The sequence below is a fragment of the Callorhinus ursinus genome, unplaced genomic scaffold (assembly GCF_003265705.2).
Source record: "Callorhinus ursinus isolate GAN/ISIS: 27379988/994484 unplaced genomic scaffold, GSC_fseal_2.0 scaffold2, whole genome shotgun sequence".
NCBI classification, from domain to species: domain Eukaryota; kingdom Metazoa; phylum Chordata; class Mammalia; order Carnivora; family Otariidae; genus Callorhinus; species Callorhinus ursinus.
In genome coordinates this window covers 36,249,128-36,264,249 of record NW_027397064.1, presented here as the reverse complement: position 1 = coordinate 36,264,249, position 15,122 = coordinate 36,249,128, and the positions used below count along the sequence as shown (strand labels likewise).

General features: G+C 38.6%; 1 protein-coding gene across 9 annotated transcripts in view; it reads right to left on the bottom strand.

The window, feature by feature from the left end:
- ANKRD44 (ankyrin repeat domain 44) overlaps positions 1-15,122 on the bottom strand; it is a 321,875-nt gene that overhangs the window by 157,938 nt on the left and 148,815 nt on the right. For 8 of the 9 annotated variants that reach the window (XM_073880874.1, XM_073880858.1, XM_073880849.1 and 5 more), the window contains one exon: positions 4,022-4,100. In XM_073880874.1, coding sequence (XP_073736975.1) covers positions 4,022-4,100 — 79 coding nt within the window. Of the gene's footprint in view, positions 1-4,021; positions 4,101-8,750; positions 8,894-15,122 lie in introns of those variants that run through there. The other variant, XM_073880873.1, reaches the window with a different exon arrangement.

The window sequence follows — 15,122 nt, the reverse complement described above, 5'->3', positions numbered from 1 at the left end:
GCGGCGTGTCACAGACAACCCACACCCGGTGTGTCACAGACAACCCACACCCGGTGTGTCACAGACAACCCACACCTGGCGTGTCACAGACAACCCACACCCAGCGTGTCACAACCAACCACACCAGCATTGTTTCTGTGCAGCTTTAGAGTCACTTGAGGAATTGAAAAATCACTAGAAATCTAGGAAGTGGCTTCCTTCAGTCTCCAACCCTCCACTCATCCTCCTCCAGAAGGTTAAACAGGCGGCTGCCAGGAAAACCTCCTCTCCCTGAACAACAAAATTATTATGACAAAAGCAGAGTTATCTGAACGGGGACCATGGACTATTTCATCAGCGTCATCCCCTGCCACCCTCTTCCTCACCCTCTTCCGTTGAACACGTCCAACAGTCTTGTTTACATGTCAGAGGGAGACGTTGGATGGTTTTGAGTTGAATATTTATAACTGATTTTTCTAAAGGAAGCTTCATGTTATTTACCTGCCTGTCAGGCACCATTGTGCACTGAAGGACACAGAGTCTGCATGTCTAATGATTTAAAGGCAAATGCTTTTTACCCAAGGACATTTTAAAGCTTAAACATTAAAAAAAAAAAAAAAAGTGCTAGGCTATAACTGATTCTTCAGAAACAAAGATCCAACTCAAAGTTGTCAGGCATATACTTTATAAATGAAGTATGCTTTCATCATATCCCTATTACCACTTGATTTTTTTTCATAGAGATCAAGAGTAAAGGAAACTAAGTCTCTTTCCCAGAGGCAATATTTCTGTGTTCTTAGCCTTGTCATCTAGGAAGAAGTAAAACAAAGGAAAAAGGCAGACCAAGTGACTGAAAAACCTTACAGGCCAGAGAGAATGACTGATTCTTAAGGCTGGTTTATCCAAAATTTGACTTTTAATTGTAGAAATAAACAAATATGAAATAAACATTATATGAAATATGATTATAATATAATGAGATCAGCTTGCCATTGATTTTGCTTTTAAACAAACAGACCAAGTGTTATTACAGCCCAGGAGTACTGTCCTTCAAAGCAACGACCTTGGAAGAGTGTATGATAATTCAGTGTATGTGGCAATTGCTTAAAATATTTTTCAAACTCCCTTTGGACTTGCCTTTAGAACCAGTTTACACACCCACCAGAAAATGTCTCATTACTTTATAATCACACCACACTGAGGGCGCCCAAACCAGCATTACTTGGTTTAATCACCCCTCTTTCACCAGACAAAAAAAAAATCAAATCAAATCCAACAGCAAAGGATGAATATTTGTTATGCATAAAAGAATGAAAAGATGACCTGCCACCTGCTCTGATGACAATTTGCATTGAGAATGGTAATTACCTTTGATCACAGGAAATAATTTTACAGGAATACTACTCGTTTTGTGGCCGATGTTCTAATAAATATCATTTTTAATTAGTAGTTACACCTCACAAACACTCAGCATGTTAGAAGGTGGGTACTTCCAGTTTTCTTCCTTCAGCCCAGCACTTGAACCCTTGTGCACCCCAGGTTTGTCTATAGGGTCCTGTCGCTGTGCCCAGCGACACCAGACCAACCCTGGTCTCTTAACTCTTAGCCACTGATTGGTTCACCTGATCTCATTCATGCATCTCCAGCAAATGACTGAGCAAGCTCCTAACCTTCTCTTCCCCTTAATCCTGACTCGGCTGGTTTCCAAACAGAAGCCAGAGGTGGGGGGGAGGGGGGGTGAAATAAAGCCAGAATTTGAACTGGCAGTCATAAGAGGAAAGTTTCCAAAGCCTGAATTCCTCCCTTTCTACTCAGAGGCATTCAGGGTTCCATCCGCCTGGCTACTAGGAGATAATGTCAGGAGGAATTTAGTGGGCTTGGGTTACACCATGCTCCGTAAGTTAATACAACAATGGAGTACACAGCTGTATTGGGCTATTTTGGCAAGGCCAAATTATTTGTCCAACATGGGAATCATTAGCACCTCATTCATTATTAAACTGGAAAACAGTTTGGTTGGATTCCCTGAAGGGTCAGCTGCCAGATGTAAGCTCAGAAATGAAATCATCATGCTCTTGTGATATTTCTTTAGGAATTTAATATACAAATTGAATAAAGGACCTTCCAGGGAAATTAAAGCCATGTGAATTCCAAGGGTTTGTCTAAGCTTCCACAGTTGAGTAAAATTTCTAAAGCACTTCCCCCAATGCTCTCCCATACCCTAGCCTTCCTAATTTGATATGAGGAAGAGGACAAATTCCATAGCATGTGCCATCCAAATGACACCAGAGAGGCTAACAGCTCAGTAATTCCGAGACCGAACAGGTGTGCTGATCCAGATCTATGGAACAATTTCTCCAGGCTCTACTGGATGAACCCCATGTAAGAGAGGCTGGTGGACTCCATCTCACTTGAAGGTGATGTGAAACCATGTTGCTCGAAAGTCACCAGCCCACAGATGCCTGAGGAAAACAGATGGGTCAGCTTCATGCTGCAGAATTAAAATCTCCCTTCAGGAGTGGGAAAACAAACAAAAAACCGAAGTTGGGGGTCTAAGACAAAGTTTTGAATTTGCACATTCATGAACTAAGCATTCCTGAGACTCTAAGATGTCTCTTAATACATTTGGATGGTTGGGACCACTTCGATGTCATCCCACAAAATTCTTTATTTTGCACCCCCACTGATTCTGCCTACAACCTTCCATGGACCAAATTTCCACTGCCGGGGCCACCGGCCAGGTGCGTACTGGCTCTTGGCCATAGTCTGTGCCAGCACAGAACAATACATGTTTGGAACATAGCCCTGGAACATCTTTAAAATTGTCAGAAGGAAGGCCTGTTCTTGAAAGAACAGGAATGCCACACAAAATCTAACCTAAGCTCCACGCACCTGTCAAGAGCACGGGGCACATGCGTTGTATGGCACAGAATACTAGTTTCCTGGGAAAATCCACCTCCAGAACATGAACACAGCAAAAATAAGGGCAACATGAATCATCCAGGTGTATCACAGCACAGTTCTTGGGGTTTTTTTCTACAGCGTTCCCCACATCTGTTTGAATACATGCATTAGCTCCTACCTTTGCATAGTTTACTTTGGAATTCTACAGTTTCCCTTTACCACCGCAAACAAAGTCAAAACCTTAGTACAGGCCTTTTGCATAGTCTGTGGGCAGAGGTATTTCCTCCAGATTTTCATCTCCCTAGACAAAAAGGAGGAGAGGAAAAGCCAGACGGTCTGCAATCCACAGGGAGACACGTGCATGAGCTCAGATTCATTCTGGGGATTTGTCTAGCAAATACTCAAGGGAGAAAACACATATTGGTTTTGGAAACCAGTTTGGTGAGATGTACCAAGCATGCAGTTTTCCAAAAATGAAAGCATTGACATTTCTAAATCCGATGAGATATTTAAAATACATAAAAAAATAAAGAGAATAATAGCACAAAACCATGCTTGCCATATCTGCTTCCAATCTTTTTTAAATAAAATATTTTACAGAGTTATAGTCTCTTTTTCACCCTTCCCTGAAAATATCTCTCACCTGGCCAGCCTCCTCAGGTAACCACTATCTCGAAATTGGTATGTTTCCTTTCCTTCCATGTTTTATTACACAGTCATAGTCAGGTATCCGTCGACAAAACATAGTATTGTTTCGCCACAGAATTTAAACGTATGTAAATACACACATACATTTGGTGTTTGTTTGTGCAGGCTTTAAGGAATCAGTTTTGTTTGTTCATTTTTTTTAACAGTGAAAAAAATGAAAAGATATTCAAATCTACTGAATTCATAATACTGGGCCTGATTCGTCAGAAATCAGACTTTCAAGGCAATATAAATGTTTTACTGAAGATGTCATTTTTCATTAAGAACAACCTCTTGCACTGTTTTTTGTCTACTGATAAAATCACTGATCAAATACACTTTCACGAGCATAATAAAGAAATTAGTTTGGGTTCATTGTAGTAGTCGATCTAGTGAGTTGGTCATTTAAATTTTCATCTGCAATTGACTTTTAAGTACAGCGGGTACTTACCTGACAGAATCAAGAGTTCGATGATCTCTGCATCTCCCAGAAATGCAGCCACATGAAGCGGGGTTCGCTTCTCAGAATCCTGAAACAATGGCAAAGATAAACAAGTCAGTGGAGGCTAGAGGTGCCTTCACTAGACATAAGACATGTCATTCACTCTGAGGTTAATGCTTGTGGGAGAGAGTGAAGGCCAGAACCTACTCAGGTGAGCTCTGGGTACACATTTCTCTCAGCATCTCCCACAGTCACATGTACAAAAGATCCCGTTCTGTGTCTATGTGTTGTATTTGTCTCTGGGCTCCTTTTGTTGGAGCCCAGCTCAGGTCAGGGACAGACTATCATGCAACGGATGATGAAATTCAATTTATTTTCAGACCTTCCTTATGGTAAAAAAAACAAAAACAAAAACTCAAACCCTTTTATCTACCTTAATAGCGGTGTTCAAAGCATGCAATGATTTGTTTTCTTTCTAAAGGAATCTAGTGGAATTGTTCATAAGGACATTAAACATTAAGTACAGTCAGCTTCTCCTTTCCATCTCTATTAACTGTTGCCTAGTTCACCACCCATTCATGTAACACTTACTTAATGCCTACTATGTGCCACGAACCAGATCTGGGGTTCAGTCCTTGCCCTCATGAAATTTACATTCAAGTGGGGAGGCTGCCAGTAGTCATGGAAACCAATGGCACATGACATCATTTCAGATGGTGATAAAGGCTATCCCAAAACTAAGACAGGGTAATGGGATCCAGTGACCAGGGAGGTGGGAACAAGAATCCTTAAAATGGTGGAATAAGGCCTTTCTGAGAATACCGACATTGAAGCTGAGAGCTGAGGTAGGTATTACTATCTCTGTTTTATAGATGAGAAAACCGTGGCTCAGATAAATTAAGAAATTTCCTCCAGACCCCATAGGTATATAGCAGAGCCAAGATTGGACTTTTGCCTATCGGTCTTCAGTCTAAGTCCTTGGCAAACCATTTAACATATTGTGTTGTTAACATGGTAAAATGCAGGGGGGAAAAGTATTGCTTCTCCATTTGTAAACTAGAATATCTGATGAGAGAATTCAAGATAATGTCAGTAAATAAAGCCCTAGGCAGGCATGAAGCTTGGCCCATGCACACCAAGTGCTCCAGCAAAGCTATTTTGTCGTGAGCGTAGATAGTTGTGTGGTGTCTTGCCTCCAAGACTAAGAACTCCACAGCATAAAGAACTGGTCTTACTCCTCTCTATCAGAGCCCATAGGAGCAGCAAACTAGATGCTTGGCATAAATCAGCCAAACTGAACTGGTCTATGTACATTGCTTCTTCTATAAACTTCCCTGACTGTTCCACAATGGTAACCAAAGTTTGTATGCTATGTCTTTGAGGTTTCTCCTAAAACTAGCATGCATTTTAGTTTCAAGATTTGTGAAGTTGCTGTTGATTTTAATCATTGTTCCTGTTATCACTTGATTATACAACCTACCCAACCACCCTCGGATTTGCCCAAGGACACAATTCTGTTTTCTGACAGTTCAGGCCCTCTGCTCTTTGTCAGTCTCCTTCACACTACTGCTTTTAGGCATTTTGTGACTCATTAATATCTAAAACAGATGGCAGACAGGAGATATGACAAGAATTGATCTTCAAACCAGTCTATTTGTTAGGAGGTCTGGTAAATAGGTTTCATGAAGAGTTGGACTAACTTCTAAGTGGATAAAAAAAAGAAGTCTGAATTAGCGGGGAATTTATGTCATCTATGTATGTTGCAGGCAATTATTACAGATAAGTGGAAATAGGGCAGTCACATAACTATTCCATATAAAGTAAAGGTATGCCACAGAAAATTCTGAAAGATATACAACCATCGTTAACCCTCTTATAGTTATGTCACACTTTCCATGAAAATACAGATGCAGTATTTGAAAACTTGAAAAATATTTCAAGTGTATTAATTGGCAAAAAGAACTATACAAAGAACTGACACTAGACTTTCACAAATGTTTTCTCTTTCTATTTCTTCTATTGCCATCTCTACAAGCACTTTTCATCTTAGCCTCATATTCTCTTTGAATCCCCACTATATCTATGAAACATTTCTCTTGAGTCTTATGACAAAAGTTACATAATTATATGTTCTTCTGTCAATTGAACTGGTCCCAGGGTTTGGTTCAACAAATTAAACCTTACCTAAGTGATTTAAACAAGGACTAACCCAGCCCAAATTATGACTTCATTTGACCTGAAGGAAGTCAATGCTCTGTTTGAGAGCTTGGCCCTCAAATAAAAAGCCAAGAAAAATTCTTGATTGGTACTACCAGTGTTCCTGTTGACCTGCATTTAAAGGTTTTCTGTAGCTTCCAGAACAACTATACCAATTGATACCCTCCTTCAGTGGCATGCCATACACAGGTAACTACAAAGAAGATCTGTATTCAGGCAGCAGTTCTTTGGTTCTCCAAAGTATCAGAACTATATAAACAATTTCATGTGCTGCTAAGACCTCAACTAAAAAAGCAATGCACTTAACTAAACAATAACTACTGACCAAGGGTTACCAACACCAGCGCTCTAGCAAGGAACCTGAGTGATATACAGAGTCATGCGTGGAGAATAACAGAGCCACAGTAATCACCATCCTCAATCAGGTCAAATCAGCCAGGAGGTTGCAGTTCATTCTCTGCCTAAGGATAAGGCCACTCTACTTGGCCACAAGCTAGACAAATGGACAAGGAGATGTAATGGTAGGAGAAGGAAGGAAAAGAGTCTGGGGAAAAGAGTATACTAGTAATAATACTAGTAAAAATGTGTTCTAGGCCAATGATACCCCTAGGGTATCTAGAAGAAGAAACAAAACCTAATTATAGAGTGCTTTAATTTTTTTTTTTTTTCAAACTGCCTTTTATCTATTCTACTACTCAAATCTCATAACATCCCTACAGGGAGAGACACATCTCTCAGAACCTTGTTTTAAGGCTTATTATCATCATTTGAAAGATAGTGATTTTTTTTTTTAAATTGAAAAGCTAGGGAATCGGCACATTTGGAGACACTGTATGATTTGCCCAGTACTTGGGGATGGGAGATGAGGTGAAGAACTAGAACTGACACCCTCACATAGAGAAAAATCCTTGAAGTGGAATTGAAGAAAGATTCTTGAAATGAATTGATGTTGAAAAAAAGCCAAACACTCTTACAGGTAGATGGAAAGGCAATGACTTGGCCTAGATTCCTGATGGGAGAATAAAAGTGTCTTCACTGAGCATTTGCATTCCCAGAATCTGTCCTCATGTGGTTTGGGGTTTTGAATTCACAATACCTGCACAGTCCAGGAACTTTCAAGCTGAAAAATAGGCATAAAATTGGTTCTAGGCCAAGGACATCCATAGGGTATCAAGAAGAAGAAACAAAACCTGTCTAAAGAGATGTGTCTTCAATACAAGCAACTCAGGACACCCACAGTTAAACCACACTGAAGATGAGCTCACAAGCCTAAGCTGCAAGACCCATGTGGAAGCAATTAACTAGAAGTCAGAATCAGCAGGCATAACAACCAGAAAGAACTTGAGATAACAGAAGAATCATAGATATGAATAATGTTTAAAATCATTTAAGATACGAAAGACAAAGCTCAAGAAGAAAAAAATATTTCTTTTTAAATGAACAAAATTTGAGGAAGGAGTGTGTAGGAAGAGTTTCAGAAAGCAGTACAAACTCATGATGCTGGCCATCATCTAAGACTTTGGTCTAAGAGAGATGAAAACAAGAAGAGTAAACAAGAAGGACAGGGGAAGAAAAAATAAGGACAGTGACCTTGGGATACGTTTTAGAACCATTTATTCTGCCATATGTTCTAGACATAGACCTTTATTGAGAAGTTATTATACCCTAGGCATTGTGGCGGATGTTAGGAATACAAAACTAAAAATATCTCGTCCTCACCCTAAAGAAACTTACGGTCCAGTTACCAGTTTCCAAATCCAGGGCATCCGAATAAAAATAATAACAGGGAAGTGGCAATTAGTGATATCTGTGATATTAAATAATTTATGAAAATTATCGAAAGTGACAAGACAAATGTCTTCTCGAATACTGCCCTGAAACCCACCCAATTCTGAACTGCCCTGGGCAGGAAATCTAAACTGACAAGAAAAAATTGCTTCTGAATTGGGAAATAAGTACATCTTGTCCAGGACTCCCTAGAAGCCCTACTGGCTCCAGCTTATCTGGAAGCTTCGGAAACCCAGGGCCAGACTTCCAGGTCAGCCTATATCTTACAGGCTGACTTAGGGATTGTTAGGCTCCGATTCTAAACGGCCCTTTGAAAATAGATTCGGACCCATGAAAAGTCACAGGTTTCTCCAGAAGGAAGGAAGGTAAACCCTTCCTTTCTATGAATAGCCAGAGACACACACAGCCAGCTGGTGTCTGAGCTAAATTTGCAGTACGTCAGAGAGAGATCAGGCAGAGGAAGTTTCTGTCTGTTTACCAAAGAGGCAGATGAAAGAAAATAGGGAACTTGAAGTATGTACACATAAAGTGAGCTTGACATGGGCAGAGAGGCCATTCTGGCAGACAAAAATACTGTGTAGGGGGCACCCCAAGCCTCTGTTCTGAAGATTAAGAATTGTTTATTATATGCTTTGAAAATTCTCAGCTAGAAGTGCATGACCTCATCTCCATTATAAGTATCTATCATACACTACAACAAATATCCCTCCCTCCATATAAATATCTTACATACCAAGACAGGCAGATGAAGCACTGTTAAGAAAACAAGCCCTGCAAAGCCTTGCCGTCATGAAATACAGAAGTGAAGTTCCGATCGTCAATCCAAACTCCCACAAACAGCAAAGAAGCAAGCTTGTTAGGCGCAACGAGCTTAATACAATAGTGAACAGAGATCACCAGAAGCCAGGAGATGTCTAAAACAACTCTGTACACAAAAGAGTTACTGTGGAGATATTTCAAATCACGTGAAGAAAAGAGCCAAAGACATGTGAGAGATTTAAATCAAACAAGACACACAATGGGAAAAATGCTTGGTCTTCAGGTGAGGAATTACAAGAAATTTTTAAAGAGGAAAAGAAAGCAGAGAAACAAATGCATGGTTCTTTTAAAAATTTTCATATTTACTTTCAAGTTTTAACATCTCATGGATACAGAGAGGTACAGAAAATAACAGATCAGTGTGTTCCCACCAGCAAAATCAAATAAGTTGACATTTCTATATCCGCTTCAGAATTCTGTTTTAAAAAACAGCTTTAGGGGTGAAGTGCCGTGAGTACTGTGACTTGCAATGGTTTAGAAAATAACTGAGGGGTGTGCGTGAGAGAGAGAGAGAGACAGAGGCAGAGAGACAGAGAGAGAAAAAGTGAGAGGGAGAGAGGAGACAGGTTAGACTGTTTTCAATTCTTCACTATTACAAATCGTGTTCCAATGCATATATTTGTACATGTCTCACTGTGCATATGGATGAAAATTTCTCTGGGGCAGGTACCAAGAAAAGGCAGTGCTAGATCTCAGTGTATACACATACTCAACTTTATTAGGTATTTCCAAATAGCTTTCAAAAATAGTTTTACAATTTATACTCCCTAGTCATAAATGTGTTCCTTTCCCCAACGTTCCTCCCTATATTTGATGTTATCAACCTTATTACTTTTTCCCAGTATGATGTGCCTGACACAATATTTCATTGTTGCTCTGATTTGCATTTCACTACATACAAGTGAAATTAAGGCTCTTTTCATATGTTTAGTAAAAGTTTTGGCTTGACATTGGGGAGGGTATGTACTATGGTGAGTGCTGTGAATTGTGTAAGACTGATGAATCACAGACCTGTACCCCTGAAACAAATAATACATTTTTGTTAATAAAAATAAAAATAAAATAAAAGTTTTGGCTTCTTCAACCATGAATCACCTGTACATATACTTTACCCACTTCTATTCAGTTTTAGTCTTTTTCTTATGATGTGTAGAGTTTTTAATATATTGTTTAATTCAACTTTCAATGAAAACTCAAGTTATGCTTTCACCTAGACACAGCAGAGCTGGATCAATGTCTATCCCAAGTTACCATAAGAGAAAAATTTAGATTTATATTCATCTTCTACGCATGCACCATCCTATAGAGCTGGATATACCTTAGCTGGAATTTTCTATGCCTCAAAGGTGACAGCAAATCTCTGCCCCTATATACATCCAGCATCAAACAACTTTATTCAATCATCACTCTGTTGGTATTTTAACCCATCCATTTGAATGTAACATGGATGTATGAGAAACACTGGTACATTTTGTTATATCTAAACATGCTCAAATTATAAGTCTAAACCTCAAAACCACATCTAATTCTTAAAACTAAACAAGAATCACTCAAAAATCATTTAAAATGAAGGTAAATTAAGAGAAGTAAGAATGCCAAGGATGTTTGGATTGGATCTGCCTTAGGTAACTAAATATTGGCTATTTTTACTATACTAATTTTTTAAACTAAAATAATGCATATTAAATAAAAATTATATCAGAGATTATGTTTTCTAATTTGATCCTTAAAACAGCGCTGTAAGGTACATATTATTGTCCCCATTTGACAGAAGAAGAACCTGAGATTTTGAGATGATAAGCAACTCGACCAAAGTCATACAGCTAGGAACGGTAGAATGGGGATTCAGAACCAGAACTGATTCCACTGTTCATGCTCTTGCTAACTCGGAATAGTTACAAGCCTTGGTAAACAAAATGAAAGTTATTTTTCATTACAATTAACACTCTTGACCTAGTACTGTAGACCTAAGGACAAAATTCTCGTAAGCAAAAGTACAAGCAGGCAAGAAGAATAAAGTTGGAGAATTAACATTACCTGATTTTAAGATTTATCATAAAGCTATAGTTATCAAGACAATTGGGTATCAGTGCAAAAACACATATATGGACAACATACAGGATTTTCAAAAACGGTAAAAAGGCAATTCACTAGTGAAAGGATAGCCTTGTCAACAAATAGCATTGTAACAATTAGATATCCATATGCAAATAAAATGAACTTTGATCCATACCTTGCACCCTAAAAAAAAAATTCAATCAGGATGGATCACAAAATTAAATGTTAAATAAAAAAAAAAAACACAAAAAACAAAACAAAACCCTAAATGTAAACTTATAAAATGTCTGAAGGAAACACAGGAGAAATCCCTCATGACCTGGGGTTGGACACACATTTCTTAGATATGACACCAAAGCATAACACATAAAAGAACAAACTGATAAATTGTATTCCATCAAAATTAATAACTTCGGCTCTTTGAAACACACTGTTAGGAGAATGAAAAGATAAGCCACAGAGTGGAAGAAAATATTTTTAAAGCATATATTGGATAAAAGATTTCTATCTAGAATATACAAATAAAGTCTCAAAATTCACTAATATGAAAGCAAACAATCCATTTAAAAAGTAGGGAAAAGATTTGAACAGGTATTTCACCAAGGAAGATATAAAGATAGCAAATAAGCACATGAAATAATGTTCAACATCATTAATCATTAGGAAAGTGCAAATTAAAATGTATTAAATTGGCTGAAATTAAAAGGACTGATGATATCAAGTGTTGAGAATGTAGAGAAACTGGAACATTCATACACTGCTGGTAGGAACATAAAATGATACAACCACTTCAGAAAACAATTTGACAATTTTTTAAAAAAAATTTTTTAAAGTCAAATACAGACTAACTATATGATCTAGATTCTTAGGAATTTACCCTAGAGAAATGAAAGCATATGTCCATAAAAAGATCTGCACATAAACATTCACAACAGTTTTATGTGTGATAGCCAAAAACGGGAAACAATCCAAATTTCCATCAACAGATAAATGAATAAACTATGGTATGCCCATATAATGGAACACTACTCAGCAATTAAAAGGAATATTGCTGTATGTCACAACGTAGACGAATCAAAATAATTATGCTGAGTGAAAGAAGCTAGCAAAAAATGAGTACATATAGTATTAATTCATTATAAAAAATTCTAGGAAATGGGGTGCCTGGGTGGCTCAGTTGGTTAAGCGACTGCCTTCGGCTCAGGTCATGATTCTGGAGTCCCAGGATCGAGTCCCACATCGGGCTCCCTGCTCAGCAGGGAGTCTGCTTCTCCCTCTGACCTTCCCCCCCCCCTCATGTGCGCTCTCTCTCTCTCTCTCTCTCAAATAAATAAATAAAATCTTTAAAAAAAAATTTCTAGGAAATGCAAGCTAATGTACAGCAACTGAAAGCAGATTGGTTGTTGCCCGAGGAAGCTGGAGGAGAGATTGAAAGGGGTTGGGGCTAAGGATTATAAAGGGGCACAAGGAAGCTTCTGGGGGTGATGGTATATTCATTATCTCAATGTGGTAATTGTTTCATGTGTGTAAATATGTTAGAACTTTGTAAATGGTATACTTTAAGTATGTCTACTATGTTACATGTCAATTATACCTCAATAAAGCAGAAAACACATAAGCAGGCAAATAAAACATTCTGTCGTGGGGCACCTGACTGGCTCAGTCAGTACAGCATGCGACTCTTGTTCCTGGGGTTTTGAGTTCAAACCCCACATTGGGTGTGGAGATTGCTTAAATAAATAAAACTTAAAAAAACTTCTGTTGCTTGGGAAACATAAAGAAGGACATATTTATGTATTAAAAAAATACATCTACTCAACAGGGTAAATTCAGTTAAAGGAGAAAATAGCAGAATCTAATCAACCAATAATACATTAATTTTTGAGGCAACTCATGTCTTGCTCGTGGATAGACATAAAAGTGAAGTCCTTGCAAAAGTATAGGGTGTTGGATTAAGTATATATGCTTTAAAAATAGGCACAAGCAAGAGTTCTCTTCACAATCCCTTGGAACACTTCTATTTCCTAAACAAAACCTTTGACAAATGTGTATTGAGTGAGGATGTAGAAAATAAGTCCAGAAAATCAAGTACAAGTGGGAAGGTTGATGGTCTATGCCTAACCTGTGGGCACACTGCAGCATGTCAGCAGATCACCCGGGGACTTTGGGGATCTCACCACAGTACCGAGAGATGCCCAAATGACAGAAGCCCTTGTAGATCGACTTCTGCCTGGGAAAGTTGGTGGAGTGCCAACTATTTGATACCGTTTGGCCAGGAACACATCTTGAGAGGAGAAACAGAACATGGAAAAGGATTCTCACCCTACAGAACGGAAAACAAGCCAAGATGTTCGTACTTGTTGCCAGTAAAACAGTAATAGATGTCCAGCCACTGCAAAGACATTATGAGGAGTGTCTGATGAAAACCAAAGCAGGTCTTCAGAGCACCACCTCCCCTTGCATGCTGAATGCTAATAAAGTTCACAGCTGTTCTGTGTGGCATCCCAAGCATATTAAGAAGCAGTGTCTTTCAATTTAATGCATTTGTTAAATAGTTTTTTTATGAAGAAACCATATTTCTTATACATGTGGGAATGTTTTACTGCTAAGGGTATTTAAGGAAACTCATAGATTAGAACTGCTCTTGGCTCCAATGAGCTAAGTAATGAGGTGAGAAATCTAGTTTCAGTTAGGGTCCCCACCTTAGGTTCACTGTCTCTTCTAATTACTTCATTAACCAACTTATTCAACAAAACGTAGGTGCCTTAGATGAAAGGCAGATAACTACGAGAATAATTGGGAAATTATCTCCTATTGATGAAAGAGGGAAGAGAAAGCAACTGCTAGCTTTTCACACCTATACGGGGCTAGCAAGGGTGAAAACTTGTCATTAGGTAATGACCCCACAGGGTCAGAACCAAAATCTCACAAGAGGAAGCCTAAAATTACAAAATATTAGAACTGGAAAGCATTAGGGACATCCAGAGAGTTTAATGGATTGGCCCAAGGTCACACAGCTGTTTATGGCAGTGGTGAAACCCTTCATTCATACAAATGACAAAATATTTACTAGGGCCTTCTATGCGCCAGGCACCATGTTCAGTCCTAGCCTCAAAAAATCCCACTCTCTTGATTTTGGGTGATGGGCTCTTTACTGTAGTAGACTAATATTAGATTAATCACACCAGTCAGCAAAGAGCAGACACACACACAAGTGTTAGAAAATGTCAGAGAGAGAGAGAATGAATGTGGTGTGAAAGGAGACAATGCTCAAAGGGGTCTACTCTGGATACTACAATAACTTAGTGATTGGGTCTGTTTCTCTCTCTCTCTGTGTGTGTCTCATACACATTTGGGTGGGGGAAGGGGAATTAACAGCAAAAGCTTATAAAAACAGTTCCTGCAGTCATAGAAAATCATCCTAACTGAAATGATTACAAGTTTTTTTCAGCCTCCAGGTGGATATTTTAGAAACAGAGTTTATATGTAATACTGATAATAAAAATCACCAACGCAGTTATCTGGACGTATCAGATAGGCTCAGTGTACCAAGATGGTTACCATGATTACCTCCGGGTGAATAATTTGATGGGTGTTCTTCACTTTCTTGCTTCTTTGTGTTTCAAGACTTGTACATAATGCAGTTCACAAACAAGAAAACGCAATTCCTTTTGTAAATAAGAAAAGGCTTTCCTATTTAAAAAAAGAAGTCTGCCTAACAGGAGCTAGTTTTAACTAATTACATATAAATTTAAAGCACTGGACATCACTTACTGTCCAAAGCCTTCATTATCATGTAGTAGGTTTTAATACGCAAATGTATTTCTTTGCAAATGACAAAACATTATGTCTGTGACGAAACATGGGATGACTAATTTGCATAATACTCCACAGACTTGCCAGAGTGCTGTCCTACACATCATCTAATTCTTAAGAAAACCCAGGGACATTAATCAAGTAGGTATTGTTATCCCCATTCTATAAGACAGGAATCAAGACTGATTCTGAGAGTTAAATGACTTGCTCAGAGTGTTCTGTATTCCCTCACAATACCATACAAAGCCTTACTAACCAGTAACATTATTCCTCTCCAAGGAAAAACTCTTTCCACCCTCCTCACAGCCTTTGGAGGCCTTTGGTCCTACTATTATTGTTTCTGTCAAGTGTCCTGCAGGATAGGGACACACACACACACACACACACACACACACACACACACACACACACA